The sequence below is a fragment of the Barbus barbus genome (assembly GCF_936440315.1).
Source record: "Barbus barbus genome assembly, chromosome: 42".
NCBI classification, from domain to species: Eukaryota; Metazoa; Chordata; class Actinopteri; order Cypriniformes; family Cyprinidae; genus Barbus; species Barbus barbus.
In genome coordinates, this window is record NC_136720.1 from 24,348,524 (window position 1) to 24,368,096 (window position 19,573).

General features: G+C 37.0%; 1 protein-coding gene across 1 annotated transcript; it reads right to left on the reverse strand.

The window, feature by feature from the left end:
- Positions 1 to 276: 276 nt before the first annotated feature.
- On the reverse strand, positions 277 to 19,197 carry LOC306861201 (protein bicaudal D homolog 1-like; the record flags this gene model as incomplete). The annotated part of the gene is made up of 7 exons (XM_079403340.1): positions 18,673 to 19,197; positions 8,775 to 8,987; positions 8,491 to 8,643; positions 6,984 to 7,457; positions 4,697 to 5,818; positions 2,232 to 2,383; positions 277 to 985 (listed from the first exon to the last, which is right to left on the reverse strand). The coding sequence occupies exons 1-7, from the start codon at positions 18,895 to 18,897 to the stop codon at positions 277 to 279; spliced, it is 3,048 nt and encodes a 1,015-aa protein (XP_079259466.1). The 5' UTR covers positions 18,898 to 19,197.
- Between the last annotated feature and the right edge of the window lie 376 nt (positions 19,198 to 19,573).

The following is a 19,573-nucleotide window of genomic DNA, read 5'->3' on the forward strand; positions in this document are numbered from 1 at the left end:
CCTTCATATACACCAACAACCCATGACCAATCCGATTCTGCTAATGTTACATCCTGTTGAATCTGTCTTAAAGTCCCTCATTTGTGTAATTGAACAGTCCACATGCGCTCAGATCGGGACAGAGAACACAGTGTCCTGAGAACTGATCAACAGTCTCTTTTGAAGAAGGCCGGGCCACTTGTGCTCCATTAAATCCCTGAGTTAAAAAAAACCAAAACCCTCCCCGAAATATTCAAACACAGAAACCAGTGTGTGTCTTCCTCTCTGCGGCACCCGTCAGTAGCGGGGATGCTGGGAGCTGTAGTTTCTGGGATACAAAGGGGTGTAGCTGGACGAAGGGGGCGTGTAGCGGGACGTAGAACGCTGGAAGTGGCTGGGAAGGGGGCGGGATTGGGACGAGCTCCACATGGAGCGGCGACTGGCCAATAGGGGCGAGCGGTAGGGCGAGGAAGGGGCGGAGCCTGGGGAATAGTGCGACTCAGTTGCATAGCGACGGGCCAGGATGGAGGTATGAGTAGGCAGGTTGGTGTAAATGTGCGGTTCGACGACGTACGCCCGGACGGCCGTCGTCCAATGGCGGTACTGCGTGGTTGGGGACATCCAGGAGGATGAAGAAGACAATGCGGGAGACGAAGGGGCCTCCAGGGAGGGTGGGCTGTTGGGGGCGGACGGTTGGGTGGGTGTGGTGGGCGAGGTGATGGCGGCTGCTGCCGTAAGGATCTCGGTAATTGTCAAAGGTGTGTCGGGAAGGGGCGGGACTGGCATTCGACTTACTTTAGGTGTGCTGGTCCTCAGCCGGGACGTTTTTCCCACGCGGGTCCGGTGCGTTTGCTCTTCATCGAACTCCAGGTCTTCCAGTTTCTGCGTGAGGGCGAGTTTTTGCTGGATGGCCATGCGGAGGAGAGAGTTGAGCGTCTTTTTCTCGTCCTCCGCCGCTGCGAGTTGCCTCTGCATCTCGTCCAGCTGAGACATGTATTCATCACACCTGATCAGAGAGAAAGGAGAAATTAGTATTTGGGCTGCACAATTAATCGAAAACAAAACTGATTATTTAAATAAATAATTATAATCTGGTGTTTTCAGTGTCTCAGTTGACAGTAAATGTTGCATATAATGTGCATTTGGGAATGCAATATGTGACAACCATCTTTCCAAAGTTGTAATTAGAAGCGCTTATAAACTGCCTGCATGTAAAGAGTTGATAGTTCAACATAAAATAATAATAATATTTTTTTAATTAAATAGTGTTTATTTTACAGTGAAATATTACAATAGGAATATTTCTTGCTTTTTTTTATTTTTTTTATAGTAGTAGTAGTAGTAGTAGTAGTAATAATAATAATTACCCCCCCCCCCCCCCCCCCCCCAAGAAAATCTAAAAATAGCAATTACATTTTTCTGCATCATACATCCCTAATTAGTACACATCCACTCTGATGTGCTGTGAGAGCTCTGGTTGGCTCATTATTCAGTCATCTGTCCATCTGATTTTGCCCTCGGCAGCAAACATAATCTAAATCACAGATGGAAAAAAATGCTCATCTTGTCAGATATTGCTTCGGCTGCAGTCTCTAAGCTCGTATACGATGCTGTCAGCATCCTGCACCAGTGGACGTTGCAAAGCAATGTTGGAGAAGGAACTAACTTAAACAGAATCTTAGCAGTATGAGAACTGGAAAATACTACAGCTTTTCCAGTAACAAGCTACTTTTCCCAACGAGTACTTGTGTAGTGCAACAAAATGCTATTTTTCTCACTTTGGATTGTACACTCTCTCCTAATATGTGCTTCTATATAAATAATGATTTATTCTGGAGTATTGGTTAATTTGTATGGTTCACTGAAATGATCTGCAAACAAATTAAATTTGAGTATAGTGTTAAGGCCCGTTCACACCAAGGACGATAACTATAAAGATAACGATAAAGATTTAGTTCTAAAAATTGCTCTCAATATTAAAGAATAGCAGTGTCCACACCACAGCTATAAGGATAAAGGCCCAGAGAAACGATATTATTGGAATCACTTTCAGAACGATTTTTTTTCCACCTGATGAACGATAAAAACATTGACACACAATCAGAATCAATCCTAATATAACGAGCTTGAGAATTTAAAGCGTGCGCTTAGAATAAACAGACGATATTGTTCGCTGGTGTGGACGCTAATATAGTTATCTTTATAGTTATCTTTATAGGTGTGAACGGGGCTTTACGTTGTGTATTTCTCACCGTGTGGCGAACATGGCTCTGAGAGAAGAGAAGGTAGCCGCGTCCTCTTTCAATGCTTTTAGCTCGTTCCTCAGTTTCATCATGGTCTCCGTCACCATTGTCTTCTCATTCTCGTATTTACTCTTCAGGTTGGCCAGAGCCACCTCAGCCGTCTGTGAGAATTACAACCAACATTGTCTCAAATAAACAACTAGTTCTGCCAACAATAAGTTAATTAAGCACAGCTGATAGAATATAGACCACATAAGAAAGCACTGATTCATTATGACCACTCAAGGTGTTTTCTGAAAAGAATGCAGTTTGATTTTTCTAAATCAAAAACCACTGTTAAGATGGTTTCACATGGATTATAATAGCAGCCCTGCTCAATATCATGTTTGTTTTGATATATGGGAAATATTTACCAAATAATTGCTCTGGTTTATAGGCCTACTTTCAGAATACCTTATTGAATTCATAATCTAATTTCATTCAGTGAACTGTTCATTCAACTGAATGCTTGTCGTAGCAGTAACTAAGAACTCCTTTTGTGTGTGTTTGCACGTATTAATGGATGTAGTAATTACTTTGTGGCCCATAGAGCACAACACTTTCTCTCTGGTGTGGGATCTATAAATCGTAATGTCCATTAATCATCTCTGGCCTGGAAGGGTCATGCAACATGCTTTATATCACATGGTGGCCAACAAAGAGAAAGAAATGATGTGCCGGATATAATGGTCCCTTTTCATCAACATTTCTTTTTACTGGCTATAGATCAAACGCCTCTGTTGGGGTGCACTGCTCTGCCTGAAATGCCATGTTTACAAGGTACTGGAGCTTTTAAAAAGAACTAAATGCTAGATTTGCCAATGTTTGCCAGATTAGCGACATCAGATCTTTGACTTTTACTCTGTTTCGTTTAAGGCACTTAAAGTAAGTGGACTTAAAAGGGAGCATTGCATGAATTAATCAAACCACAAATATTGAGTCTGGTTCATTTGTGGGTCCTTTTAGGGTAGACTGAGATCATTTGGGGTGTTCACATGAGTTGCTATCTTTCGCCTACCGTAGTCTTGCATACAATTATTTTTTTAATACTATTGATATATAGTCTAATCCACTTTACTATTTATTCTAGCCAAGAAATGTCCACAGACAAGAATAGACCGTCTGATCAGACTGTTAAATGACTAAACCTATTGTTTTAAGGGTGTTTTAGACCCCTTTTTTACACCTCTTCATGTTTTGAGCCAACAAAAAGGGGTATAAAAACACCCTTAAAAACAAATTATGGTTAGATTAGACTATATACTGATAGTATAAAAAAATAAGTGTATGCAAGACTACTGTAGGCAAAAGATAGCAACTCATGCGAAAACGTAACTTTAATTAATGCAACATTAATGAGACATTAGAATAAGTTAGGAATAAGTTGTAAAGTGGACCAGACTTAATGCCAATAGTTGAAAATCTTGGTTTGCAAGACTACTGTATGCAAAATATACCAACTCATATGGAAAGGTAACGGTTTTACCAAGTTACAAATCAATGTTAATGAGATGTCAGAATAAGTTGGCTTTAATTAGCTGCAAAGTGGACTAAACTTTAGGCTGTGGACTAATCTTAATACACAAGGCTATTGTAGGCGAAAGATAGCAATTCATGTGGAAACATAACAGTTTTACCAAGAAATGAGATGTAAGAATAAATTTAAAAGTGGACCAAGCTTAATGTCGATGATTAATAATCTTGGTACTCAAAACTACTGTGAGCGAAAGATAGCAACCCATGTGGAAACGTAACAGTTTTACCAAGAAATGTAAAAGTTACAGAGCAATGTTAATGAAAAATCTTGATACGCAAGACTACTGTAAGCAAAACATAGTGATAACCTTTTTACCAAGCTACGAATCTATAAATCAATGTTAATGAGACGTCAGAATAAGTTGACTGGAATTAGCTGCAAAGTGGACTAAATTTTAAGCCGATAGTATAAAATCTTGGTACGCAAGACTGCTGTAGGCGAAAGATAGCAACTTACAGTATATGGAAACTTAACAGTTTTAAAAAGAAAACATAGAAGTTATAGAGCAGCGTTAATGAGACGTCAGAATAAGTTGCAAAGTGGACCAGACATGATGACAAAAGTTCAAAATATTGGAACTCAAGACTATTGTAGGCGAAAGATGGCAACTCATGTGAAAATTTAAATTTTACCAAGAAATGAGATGTCAGAGTAAGTGGCAAAGTGGACAAAGATTTAATGCCAATGGTTAATAGTCTTGGTACTCAAAACTACTATAGGCGCAAAATGTGGAAACGTAACAGTTCTACCAAGAAATGTAGAAGCTACAGAGTTATTTTTTAACATTAATGAGAAGTCAGAGAGTCTCAGTCAATGTAAGCACTCCCATGGTTCAATACTCTCAGGCCTCATGGCAATCAATAGGCTGCTGGGTAATAAATAGAGCTGATTAGTCTACCTGCTTGTTGGCTTTGAGCACAAGGCGCAAGGTTGCGATCTGCTCCCTCTTTGTGCTCAGGAGGGACTTGAGCTTGAGAATCTCCTCCATGCAGGCCTCCTTGTCCTTGTCCATCAGTGGGGCGAGTTCGCTAGCAGCCGCTCTCTGGCGGGACAGCTGGAGCGAGCGGTCCACCGCCTTCTGCAAGTGCTTGATCTGGTCGCGGATGATGGCGTTGAGGTGGTGGATGTTGGTGGGTTCGCGGCGGAGGTCGGACCCCGTGGCTGACTCGGTTGCTGGGGATGATGATGAAGACGAGGAAGAGGCACTAACGATGGGTGAACCCAGTGGTGTACGGACTGGGCTCTGCTCAGCAGTGAGAGGTTCTTTGGATGGTGAGTCCGACGGGCTACGATACTCAGCGGACATTGCGGCGTTAATCGCTGCCAAACGACGTGCGAGACGCGGGGTCAACAGCACACGGTGATCATCCTGCCCCTTGTGGCCAGGGGTTGAAATGCGTGTTAGCATTCGGCCCTGCCGGTAGTAGTCCAGCGTAACGCGGTTGGGTGTCTCATTGTTGCACAGGCAGACGTGGTGGTAAAGTTGCGCTAACTCCTCGCTAAATGTCGCCAGCTCTTCTTGGGCAGTTCCCAGGATTCCCTGCGTCTCCAAGGTCGTGTTATTGGCTCCCCGCAGCTCGCGTTCCAGATTTACCGCCTTCTCCTGGCTTTCCCTGCAGCTGCGCTCCAGCTGCACCACTTGTGTCTCCAAAGCTTGCAGCTGCGCCTTGCCCTGCTCCTCCACCCGTGCTCTTGCCTCCACACACTCATTATATCTATCCTTCACCTCCTTAAGCTCTGCCTTCAGTCCAACCACCTCCGTCACAGCCACCCTGTATTTACATTGCAGCAATTCCAGATTCGGCCCTTCCTGGCCGCTAAGGACGCATGTTGTCTCCTTTTCTTCTTCCTCCTCTTCCCCCTTGGTTTCCTTGCTGCTGCGCTGGCGGCGGAGTTTTCGGAAACGCTCGCCCAAGCGACTGGCCTTCTCGTGCTGCTCCGTCAGCGCCCCCTGTGTGTGACGGAGCAAAGCTTGTGATTCCTGTAAGCTGTTGAGCAAAGATGCTTTTTCACGTTCCACCTGCGGCAAATAAACAAGTCAACTAATGACTTTATATGGTGCATACTGGTTAGTCCTGATGCTGGTCTAGATGATGAACCATCATAGCCATGAAAAACATGAATGAAATCTAGCTGGTGAGGCAGGTCAACCAACAAGGTCTTATTTAACTAATAGATATCCCCATACTTTCCTCAGTTGATTAATCACAGTACATTAAGACAACTGTTTTGTATTACATGTTTTCTTAAATGTTGTCTAAATATGCAAATTAAGCATTATGCAATTAAATATGCACTAATTTGCATACCTTTCAGAATAGAAATCTGAACATTGGATGAAGCCAGATTCAAAATTCTTGTTTCATTTTGTTGACATATTACAGTTAATGGTTTTTACATCGGAATTCTCTTTTCTCACAGACAATGCCTTTTAAAGATATATACTGTAATTGAGAAATCTACAGATGCAAATAGATAAAGTGCAATAAAACAAACACTTAAATGTGTATTTTGGATGTTTTCTTGCACTAATCTGAAAAAGAAGACAAAATAGCTGAATGGTTTTGCCTGTAGTGTCCTGACTTGAATCTAATGCATGTAAAGGAGCATCTTATTGCTCAGGAGACTTAATGGAGTTATGCTTAATTTAGTCAACTCTGTCTCATATGTTTCTTCTGAATGAATTTACAAGTAGGTCAGACATTGTCGGGGCATTTTGCACAGTTAATGCATGATCAATGTTAACACACAGATATAATACATAGATTCATATGTATATGACTCAAATGAACTTGCACTGTAGGAACAGTGATCTCTTTTGACAGGAAGGATATAAATAAACCAGTAGCATGGCCCATTAGTGTGTATGATGGTCTCATATTTCATCCCACGACACTGCAGCATCCCGTTGTAAACAGAACAACGCCTAAACCAATGCAGCAGTCGTTTGTCACTATTTAGGATCTTGAGCATGAAAGATGAGTTTAAAAAGCTTCAAAATACAACCAAAGGATATATGAAAGAAATATTGAAGAGGTCAATTTATTATACCTCTTAGCTGGCAACATAAAGCTTTGCTGTATAAAAATGAATGCATGCTGATAGAAATGTTTATATAGGTTGATGCTGTTTATATGTTCATTATATGGGTGTGGCTAACATAGGCCCCACCCCTTCATACTGACCTGCTGAAGCTGTTGTCTTAGTTTCAGGATTTCAGGGCCATTGAGCTCACTAAAGAGGTCAGGGGTCAGAATTTCAGTTTTCCTCAAACTCGACGGCCTGAAGTCTCCGTTCAGTCGGCTCAAAACTGATCCCGCCGCGCCTTGAAGCAGATGCCCGTTGCACTTGCCACCGTCCTCGCTGCTGGGCGATGTGGCGGCTGTCGGGGTGGCACTACCACTAGGTGGCGCTGAGGTCAGAGCGATCAGATGGGCACAGCCTGAGCTGAAACCCCCGTCACACACGGTTAGATGATGTGCTAATTCCTTGCGCAAAGCATACTTCTGTTCTCGCTCGCTTTTCAGAGAATCCAAAGCCTCCTCCAGTTGGGTCTCAGAGATGTCCTTCAGGCGCAGTGCATCTTCTAATTGGCTGTTAAGCAGGGCTGTTTCCTCCTCCAGAACTTTGATTTCATGCTTCAAGCCCTCATACTCCACCTGATAGAGCAGAGAATAGCCATTTGTTTTAAATCTGGAAATATCCGAGACTGTTTCTACGTAACCTGCCACAAACAAATATGATGCATAAAGGTTTTACGCCTAGTTTTGAGAATTTCTTTTAACATTTAAAGAAATATAATTTAGTGTATGTATGCCATCTGTGACTTAATGATATTTAAAGTTTTTTAATATCAATTTAAAAATGTGTAATGTAAAATAAAAATCTAAATACATATAAGGTTTATAAATATGTATAAAAATAAATTAAATTTTATAATAATTAATTAGTCACAAGATATTTTAATATCAACTTAAATATAAGTATAATTTAAAATATATGTAAATAAATACTTATAATTATAAGTTCATACATTTATTTAAAATTAAAATGTAGAGTAATCAATTTGTCAGAAGTTATTTAAATATAAATTAAAAAATAAGTATAATATAATGTAACAAATATATATATAAATAATTTCATAAATAGTTCATCAATGTATATATTAACTATTTATATATCAATTTAATATATGTAAAATATAATATAAAAATATGTAATGTAATATTAATACTAATATAAAAAATACTTTTACTAAAGTCAAAAATACTAATACTTATATTTATAGGTTAATAAATTTATATAAAAAGAAATACAGTATTAGGTAATCAAATCACACGTAATATTTATCATTTTAATATTAATACTTATAACAGAATTACAGATGGATGTGAAAAATTAAGTCAAAAATAGTAACTTTTTATCTGTCTACTGAATGCATGTTGCATATTATGGAAGCGATCTAGTTTTGTTTCAGCTAGTTTTCTGTTGTTGTTTTGAAAAATGTATTTGGTGACAACATTATCAATTTATGTTATTTAAAAAAATAATAATAATTCCAGAAAGGCCAGTGCAAAGACATTTTTATCTGGCCTAGAACCTTCTTTTCTTTAGTGGAAATGTGTGGATGGTTCTAGATTGCTCATCAGAACTGTGTCGGTGTAAAGGGAGTAACTGTGAGTGTGTGGGTACCTGGTTCTGCTTGAGCATGGACACCAGTTTCTGCAGCGAGATGTTCTCATCCTCCAGTTCGGTGTAGTCTTGCAGTAATCTGGCCTCTCTAAATTTATACTCCCTGATCTCCTCTCTCATCCGGCTTCTCTGCAACTCCAACATCTCATTACTCTGAGAGACACAGAGGGAGAAACAGAGAAAGATTTAAACACCAGACCTGTCCAAACCGTGAATACAGGGATACATTTACGATGTTAAACCAATAATGGATTTATGCTGTTTATTAGAAGAGAGTTTCTGACCTCTCTCAGCTCCTGTAGGATGGTGCTTAGTCTCTCGTTCTCGGCCTGCGTGCAGGACGCCTGTGATCTGCTGCTCTTCAGCTCGGCCTGCTGCTCGAGTAGGCGGCCCATGTAGTATGCTTCCTTAGTGGCCGACTCCTGCAGCAGCGTCTCCTCGTTGGTCTCCCCGTCTTCAGCCACCTTCCTTTGGGTGGTGTACGCCTGGCTGAAGGCCTGAGGAAGAGAAAAAAATTAAGGAATACATTCATGCATAAAAATGCATGCAACAAACATTTTTGGATGCATCACAATTTGTAACTTAAACATAGTAAATAGGGTGCAATATTAAGATTAGTGCTTCCCAAATAGCAGTACATTTAAAATAGAATGCATATAAAAAGTTTGCATCTGTGCATGTTATTTCGGGCTAAGTTACTCAGTTGTAACATATTGGGGAGGAATGCAATGCCAACAGTTTTTAATCTAGAAGTGAAATATGAATTAATTTAAGGCAATGAATTTAGCTAGATGCCAACACTTTTCATGTAAACACAAACAGTATCTGACAAAGCGATCTGTGATTTAGATTTGTGCTTATAGTACAACAAAAGTGCCTGGAAAATACTATTATAAAAAGTGGATTTTTGAAGTGTGCATCCAAGTATGCTTTGTATTCCCTATAATTCCTCATGGTAAGCAAGGCCATTGTAGTTTTATGAAATAGTATTGTATACTATCACAATCTAAAGTATTTACGAAGTAGTACTTTTTAATCAATAGTGAAGCACATACTTTTAATTGTAATACATGCATGTAAGTGCTTGAAACCCAGGTTTGAAAGGGAAATAAATTATTTTGCCATTTTTACCAAAAGTTTTTGCAAGTCTGTACTTGAGGTAGTAGACAAAGTCAAATATAAAAGTTTCCTCACTTAAAAAGTACATTAGTGTGATCTGAGAGTAAAAATACTAGAGTTAAAACAGATTAATCAATTTACACACAGTTTAATCAATGTCATTTTAGTATTATTTATATAATTTATATAGTTTTTAGTATTTAATTTAGTTAGAATTTGTTTATATAAATATTACTATATATGTTTAATATATATTTTTAATTTTAGCTTTAGCTCAGTTATAGTTGTTATTTATTCCCAGTTAATAATTTTATTGCTTCAGTTTAAACTTATTTCAGGTTGTTTCCATTGCAACATTTCGAATTTTCATTTAATTTGAGTTTTTCCATCTAATATTTTATTTTATTATTTATCTTAGCCTTTATTTTTAAATTTATTTCTGCTTTTATTTTATTTTTTAGTTCTATTTAATGATAATAACCATGGATTTAATATCAGAAAAACAGACAATTAAGACAAAGATCCTAAAACAGCAAAGCTGTAAACTATTTTTTTCGGTGACCTCACAATGCGAGGTGAAGTTCAGGCAATATTGTCCATAATCTGGAAGACGTGAGGGGAATAGATTAAAACGGTGGTCTCGCATAAGACACTGAGAAAATCAATGCAGCGCTCAGCCAAGAGAAGCAGAAGCTCATAGTGTGAAAAATCAATTAGGAGGTGTAGAGGAGCTCAATGCTCCAGGTATGAGGAATGACATGAGAAATAATAGACTTATGGAACAGTGCATCATGGGACAGAACTGATAACAGTATTCAATAGCATGACCGTAGTATTTGCTGAATGCCCGTTTTACTGTGTGAGAGAGCGTCACTGTAATGGAAAGAAAGCCCAATGAGTCTTATATGCGCTCAGAGGAAGCATGTTCTCCCTGCATGGATGGAGAGCGATGGAGCCTTTCAAGCAGACGCCACTGGGGTTTTCCATTAGCTGGAAATTTAATCAAACTCTCCCTCACATCAGTCAGTCCTGCTGTGCTGCAGGGAGAACTCGGATGAGATCAGAGATGTGGTTGAACTCTTGAAATAACTAGCTTTAAATTTGAACCCAAAGTTAAACAGAATTAGATGTTTGTTAAAATGATTTGAGCAATAGTAATAGTGAGTCTTGATTTAACAAACCCTACAAAATACTTAAAGAGTTCAACCACAACTCTGATCTCATCCGAGTAAAGATAATTCCGCACCTGGCTGCAATACCAGGTTTTCAACAGAGATGGCGACAAAGAGGCAAAACGAACGGACTACAGCTTTATTATTTAATAATAATAAAATATATATTTTTTCAAATTAAATAAAAAATAGAACTGTTAATTGTGTGTTCGTGGTAGTTCACAATGCATTAATTAATGTCAACAGATCAGGGATATTATCATTAGTTAAAATGAAAACTAAAACCATAAAGAAATCTCATTACTTCGAAAAATATATATAAATAAAAAAAATAAAAAATTACTAACATAAAATACAAAATACAAAAATACATTAAATAAAATGTAATGCATTGAAATAAAATAAAATCAATGAAATAATAAAAAAATGACAAAAACACAAGAAAACTGCTAAAACTTTACAATGAAAATTAGAAATATAATTCACAATATTATAAAATGTAACAATAAAATAAAATTCCTAATATTAACAAAAACTATAATAGTATATCAATGATACTAAACTGAAAAATGTAAATGTATTAGTACATTTTTTAATTTACATTAGATTTATTATTAGTTCAAAATAACACTGAAACTATATTTTAAATGTATTATTAAATTTTTAAATGTATATTAGAATTAGGAAAATATTATTTATTGTTAGTTCAAAAGAACACTGTAACTGAAACTATTTTTTAAATGTATTATTACTTTTGGACATTTACATTAGGATTAGGAAAATATTATTTATTGTAAGCTCATGTTAACTAATGTAGTTAAATAATGTTAACAAAGGAAACCTTTTTTTAAAGTGTTACCAGAAAATCATATTTGAGGAGGTAGAGAGCTTTTTGACTTGGGCTAGAACGTAACCACCTAGCAACCACATTTAACACCCTAGCAACCATCCAGAACACCTTAGCAACCAAATAACAACACCATGGCAACCATTGCATCATGGCAGCCTGTTTTATACAGACAAACTATTTTGGGAAGGCTCACCACCATATGCGATTGGGACAAGGACACAGAAGACAAAATATAGACTGTGCTGAGCGGGCATTTCTGTGACGTGCCTCAAGACGTCCTGAGACTATATTTAGTCAGTTCAGTAATATGGTGTGACTCTTCCCTCATGAGATATAATGAGTGACGCACTGGGCCTTTATCACAGGACTCTTATCACACTTAATATCCCACAAATCAGTAACTTGATTGTGACTTGATTGAGACCTTGTGATGTGGAATAAACACAAATTAAATAGATGTATTATAAAAGCATGGCAGCGGGTCAGTAGTCTGCTGAAAGGTTAAATGTTTCAGCTGATCCGAGACCAGTTTTGGCTCTTGCCAAAAGCATTTGTTACATAATAACATACATGATATCACAACCAGCATGTCTAATCACAATATCATGTTCTTTTGTCTTAGAAGAAATTAATCATCCAGTTATTCTTTACATATTCCAACAACATTCTGTCGATAATATTTCTTAATGATATACTGATGCGTCAATATCATCACAGTCACAATCTGAGCTCTTTTGACTGGATTTAAAAAAAAAACTTTTAAATGTATTATGTTTTTAAGTTATTATTAACTGAAAGTGAGGGCACGCTTTACCAGTGTTAACAATGTGAAACTATTCATTAAATTGAAACAGTTAATTGAAATAATGATAAAACAAATATAAGCTAAACAGATAATGTAAATGGCAAAAGCACATAAAAATACTAAAAATATTAATTCTATAAATAATACTAACATAACACTGCGCAGTATGCGATCAATTATAGGGAGTATTAGATGTAAACGGCATGCGGAACAGTTGTGCATTCATGTATCACATGACAGGAAGCAGACTGGAGAGATTTAGCCCTGAGTCATTGTGATTCACACAAATTTAGGATAAAATATACATGGTTTACCTCAGTAGTGTTTATTAGACAAGTTTGAGGCAGATATGTGGCAATGGCTTATAAACCAGTTTAAAAAAACACATACATAATAATATAAATGATCATATTTATTTTCATATAAAACATCACAATAGTTATTTATCACTAAATGTGTGCGTTTCAAGCATTTTGACTTAATTATATTTAAGTTAATTTAATGCATAATAGTTATATAAATACGTCTTATTTATATATTAATTATATTTAAATACAATCATATTTGTATTTGTTTTCATGAGTATGATGTCATCGTCTTTGTTTGATGTGGCCAGACATTCTAAACGAGTTCATTGTGTCAAGTGAACTTCGACAGATCTAGAATTCAAATGTATCTACTGCACGATGAATTATAGTTATATTTAAATGAATTTAAATGTATAATATAAATAAATATTTTATATATATATTTAAATCAGAGCTATTATCCATCGACATGTCAACTTTGTTTGATGACGTTTCGAAACATTCCAAAAGAACAAATTGTTTCAAGTGAAGTGAAACTTCCACAGATCTCTCCGACTGACTGCATAAGACCCAAACACGCCCAAAACACACACACACACACACACACACACACAGACTGTGAAAATCACCCAGGAGATTCTATTTCTTCACAAAGACAAGCTGAAGCACAGCAGCCCTCCGTCTGTCTCTCTCTCTCTCCACATTCACACCCCTCAGACGATCTCACTCCCACAACATATTTCCCATGATCCTATCTATCTATCTATCTATCTATCTATCTATCTATCTATCTATCTATCTATCTACAGTGTCAGTGTGTTTTTGATGTCTGCTGGTGCTGTGAGAGCCACAGGCGGTAAGCTGAGCCTTATAATTTTTGGAGAGAGCTCCACACAGACACACGGATCGATGTGAAGGCCCGTGGGCCGCAGTGAACCTTTAAATGTGACCCGTTCTGCAGCAGCAGCAGAGCTCCAAAGCAGCTCAAAGTCAGTTTATTTCTGTACAGGAATCAGATCAGATGGTGCTGCAACAGAAACATGATGAGATGCGTGTCTGTTAGATGCATGTTGCACAGTGTTTGTGAGAGACAGCGCTGGTGAAAACGACACTTCCATGTCTGACATGGAGTTTCTTGTTGCATAATACTAAATATTCATCATTAATCAGCTACTGACAGCTTTGCCCTTGCCTGAGTTTGTAAAGGTGTGCTTGAGAGATATATACTGTATATATTTACTGGTATATATCAACATAACTCTGAATCTGATCGAACCAATAAAATAAGAAGTTATGCGTGACAAAAACATGCCAAGTTAGGCTACAATTCATCTAAAAAAACAAAAAAAAATGTATTGATGCAAGAAAATGAAGCATATTTTTATACAGTATGCTATTCATGAAGCATAAGCATATTTGACAAATATTAAAAAATTTAATAAAATTATAAAAAATGTATACAAAATATCAATTTCATATATTTTAAAATACAATAAAGATATATTATTTAAATATATTGTTAAAGATTTTAGCATTGTATTACAGTAATGAGACGCATAAAGATAATACAAAAATATACAAAACATAAAATACAAAATGGAGAGTTTAAATGTGATTAAGTCTCTTGAAAATAATGTCAAATTTAAATACTGCAATAAAAAAAAAAATAATGTACCTAAAATAGGTCATTCATTTTCTTTATGCAAATTAATTAGACATTTTTCCCCCTTATGATTTTTTGCCTACATCTGACCTGGGTGTTTTAATGAAGTCAAGTGCATGACATCACTCATCACATGAATTATGCAGTGAATGTTTTCTCTGTGTGTATTATACAACCTGACGTTCACATGTCTCCACCTAAGTGCCTGGATCTGTCCCATCCATAATTCATAACTCAATGTCTCCAAGCTTCGGCCCGAGCACATCAGGAACTCGGCATGAACTCTGAAGAAATCCTTCACTGAATTATTTCAAAAAGATAAAGCACAAGCCTTTGTTTTAAAGGTCACAAAGTGCTTTTTTGTCTTCATTCTCAACACTATATCTATTGTTTCATCACCTCAAACCCACATGTCCATCATGGTTTGCCCAGGTTATTTTGGATACATATTCTGAAATCTGCACACATTCATACTTGAGCTGCATTAAAGCATCTCTGCATATGAGACATGCTTTTAGCTCTGAGCTGCAGCAACTAATGCACCTCTGCATTTTTCATCTGACGTACATTACCAGCCACAAGATTCAAGATTTTTTATTCGTCACATACACAATTATACAGAGTATAACCAGCAGTGAAATGTAAGTCAAGTCCGCTCCAAGGACAGTGCAATTATATAGAATACAAATATTAAGAAAAAGAAAAGTAGAAAAAATAAAAGAATAAAATAAAAAAATATATAAATGTGCAGGTCAGTATGTTGTTGACTTAAATAGTAATATAAGAGATGGCCTGGGGGAAGAAGCTCCTCCTAAGTCTCTCAGTTTTTGCCATCAGGCTACGGAAGCGCTTACCAGATGGAAGCAAAGTGAATAGACGGTTACCAGGGTGATGCACACATGATGCACCGCCAGAAACACCAACCCAGGAGTGATTTTCTCATCTGGAAACCAGTTCAGCATGCTCTTAAAGCATATTACCACCGATCAGCAATTAGCAAACGCAGTCCTATGAGTCTAAACATCTCATCAACAGTGAATAAGTAAACATTTTACAGTTAATGTGTAAATGGCCCTAATAATAAGCTATTACAGCTATCAAATTAATTATATAATGCTCCGAAAACATAGAAATGCACAAGAGGATCACAAGAACCCAATATTTCTCAGATCTAGATTTGTTGAAAAGCTCTCCTTTTTTTCCACTAGAATAAGGCACAGTCTCAAAATATCCCTAGGCGTTATTGTTCTGAGACAGATTCAATCCTCAAAGCCTTCAGAAGACTCTCAGGCAGAGTAAAAACGGTCTCACAAGCCATACTGAGGATTGGCTGTATATCAGAGACGTAAGATGACATCTGAGTGTGTTTTGCTTGTATTTGTGATATTAAAGGAACAACTGTTGACGTTGTGTTTGATTGGTAGCTTACAAGCCACAACAGGCACTGCTATATTCTGCCAATATTGCAAATGGAGGTAAACCGGCATCAGCCAATAAACTGTCAGCTCTTCTTGTTCATTATGAAAGACTGTGGGAAACGTGATTGGGAGATTCGCTCTGAATGATGCATGTGCTAGGTGGAATCCAAGTAAACAACTATAAAGCAGCTTTTGAATGAAGGGAAATACTCAATTGTGCACTAACAGCAGTATGAATGGCCGTTTGTAATGAGAATTCTTGGGAAGGACACATGAGGCTCCTGGAGGCATCTGAGCTCACGGGGATGTGGTTTTGCCAAGGAAACACAAAGAACTCTGGGAAACATGCTTTTGTAACAACAATAACATTTGTATTAATTAATTAAAAAATAAATAAAATAAATTACACACAAAAAAACATTGGCAATATAATATGATATATATTTCTTATTTTACATATTTAAGCATATTATTGCTCTTTTCCAGTTTCAGGTTATAGTAGCAGCCAATGGGGAGTCTGGAATGTCAGAAATAGACATTTATGAATAATAAATAAGCAGATGCCTTCATCATCTGGTATGTCTCAGATTACCATTACTATTGCATACACCGGGAAATACAGATAATTACCAATAAAATGCATATTACAAGAAATTATATGAGCAATATTCATGAATGACAGTAAAAAAAAAATCAATTTTATTTTAAGGCATCACAGACTGACTTGCACTACCTTCTAAGATACCTTCCTATACACTTGCAACAAAAACAATCCATCTTATACAATGGATAAAGATAGAAATACTGACTATAAATTTCAAAATATGCTTACAATTTACTTATAATTCATTCGATGCTAAAAAATAACCAATAAAATGCAGTTCGACCTGAATAAAAATGAAATATTTTACCCAATAGTTGTGTATTTTTGTGATTATGACATGCAATATTGATGGCTTTCATCCCAGGCCTCTTATTATCTGAAGGCACTGAAGAATATCGCTCAATGCCAAATTTGTGACCAATTTCTAGCGCAGAGCTCTGATCTGTTAGTCAACGATCTATAGAGTTCAATGAGATTTAATGAAGAACCGAAGCAGCCAATTAAAGATGTACTGTGTGCAGTTCTCATTTTTAATCACATATTCTTATTATAACCTTAATCACCACATAAGATTATAATATGATTCTTTAAAACAGTTATAAATCAAGCCAGACATATCACTGTAAATCAATCCACTCTGGAGTTTCCTTTCGTTTCGATTTGGATTTTTAGGTGGTTTCAGTGACAGTCTTTGTACTCAAGTGCATATGAAGGACTCCTGAAGCAGACGCGTTTCTATGTGACTGTTAATCTTATTATCCGAGAGCGTGTTTGCTGGCAGCCTTCAGCGCAGTCCACTGCAGTCAGCAAGAGTACACTACCTCTACTAATGAAGCTATGAATAAACTCAAACTGTGGGAATATAGACGAGGAACAATGAAATGCATCAGTCAAGAACATCATTTACTCTGCGAATCTGTAACGTTAACATGCTGCAAAACTATTATTGCTTACTTAGACCTTTTGAGATAGCTGCTCAGAATTTAAAACTAGATAATTAGAACTAAATAATGTTGCAACTTTGTAAATAAATGAGCAGACACACAATCTCTGAGCACACTAGACAGGCACAAAACAACATTATTCAGCTCAGAGAACAGACTCCATTGAACACGGAGGATTGTCTTTTGTGTATGATATTTCTTGTTCTAGCACTGGCTGCTTTATTTCTGCTGTTATAGTCTCTGGTTCACCACAACTGCCGTTTCAGTATAGCACAGTATAGTCTCTAGTGTGTATGAGTTACACCACATGAATTACACTTGCTTTGCTTTTTTAAGATTCATGTAGTTAAAAATAGTGGACATGGAAAAAAAATTGTTTCCTACTATAATCTGTTCTGTTCTACAGTTATTTCTACTGTTTTCTGTTCTACACACATTGCATGTCAAACTATCTTTGAGATTTTTGGCAAAATTCTATTCTATTGTTCATTCCACTCTAACATTCTATTCTTTCCTTTTCAAAAACACAATATAAAATATATGTTGTTAGTATTATTTTCCAAAACATAACATAGCACGAACAGATTTATTCATTAATTTTTATGCATTCATTTAATAATTTGCAATAGTCTCATTTATTCTACTCTTTTCAATAATAAGATTGCCGGATTTCTGGCAATATTCTATTCTATTGATTTATATTCTTTTAATAACATAACACAAAATAATGTAACATATATATTGTCAATATTCTATCCAAAACATGACATGAACAGCCTTTGCAAAAGTCTATTTGATTCTACTCTACTCAATAATAACATAAGATTTTTGACAATATTCTATACTCTTTTTATTATTATTCTTTTCAGTAGCATAGCACAACATAACATATGTAGTAAATATTCTATTCCAAACAAAACATGACATAATCAGATTTTTGCAATAGCCTATTCTATACTCTTTTTGATATTAACATAAGCATATTCTATTGTTTTCTATTATTTCACATAACATAACATAATATAACATAACATTTGTTGGCAATGTTCTATTCCATGACATGAACTGATTTTTGCCAATAATCTGTTTTATTGTTTTCTATTCTTTTCCACAACATAACATAACATTATTTCTCGCCAATATTCAATTCCATAACATGACATGACCAGATTTTTGGCAACACTCTATTCTACTTTGTTGTTTTCCATTTAATTCTGTTCTGTTCTATAACATAAAAGCACAACAGGCCTTTTGTTTGAATAGCATCTTTGGTGATTACAAGAGGAGAATGAGCTGTACCTCGTGCAGCTGCTCCAGCTCCTGTCTGAGGGTCTCCTGCTCGGCCTCGAGCTCCGCATACTGCTGTTTGAGGCTCTGGTTCTCCTCCAGCACCGCCAGCCCGCACTCCGCCGCCCGGACCTTCTCCCGGTTCGCCTCCGCGAGCTCGCGGGTCAGCCGCTCCACCTCCGCCCGGTAATGATCCACCGACTCCCCGCATCCTCCTCCACCTCCCCCAGCAGCCATCGGGCCGGCCCGGCCCCTCCACTGCGCTGGATGGACGGATAGATGAACGGATGGATGGAGGCACCTGCGCCTTACCCCAACCTCCAATACAAAGTCAATGATGATCCAGACATATCAACAACAAAAGACGAACGAATTGAAGTCCGAAGCAAAAATTAATCATCGCGATCCTGAAAGGGGCCTCACTTTCTTTCTTTCTTTCTTTCTTCCTATTCTTTTTCTGCTTGCTCATTGGTGTCGGGACGCCATCATCGCTAGGATGGAGAGAGGTGGCCCGACTCACTTCGGCTCTCCTCCAGCTGTGACGTCAGCGCATCTTGCTGCAGCCCTGAGCTCATGCATATGAATCAAGGCGCGCCCAGTCACGTGACTTAATTAATATTCATAATATCACTTCCTCAATAGTGATATCACCCGCGCCTGCATACATATGCTGAACAATTAACATTCAAGCCATAATTAAATATTGCAAACAGGACAATCACATTTTATGAAAGAAAAAGGAAAAAATAAATAATAATGTTTTATCCATATCTTCTTTTTTATCAAAATAAAACATAACACACACTACACACACTACAAACATAACACACACACTACAACACACTGTCTTACACACTGATGAGATAAATTCAAAACAATACTACAAAAACCAGTAATACGTGTCACTTGTGGT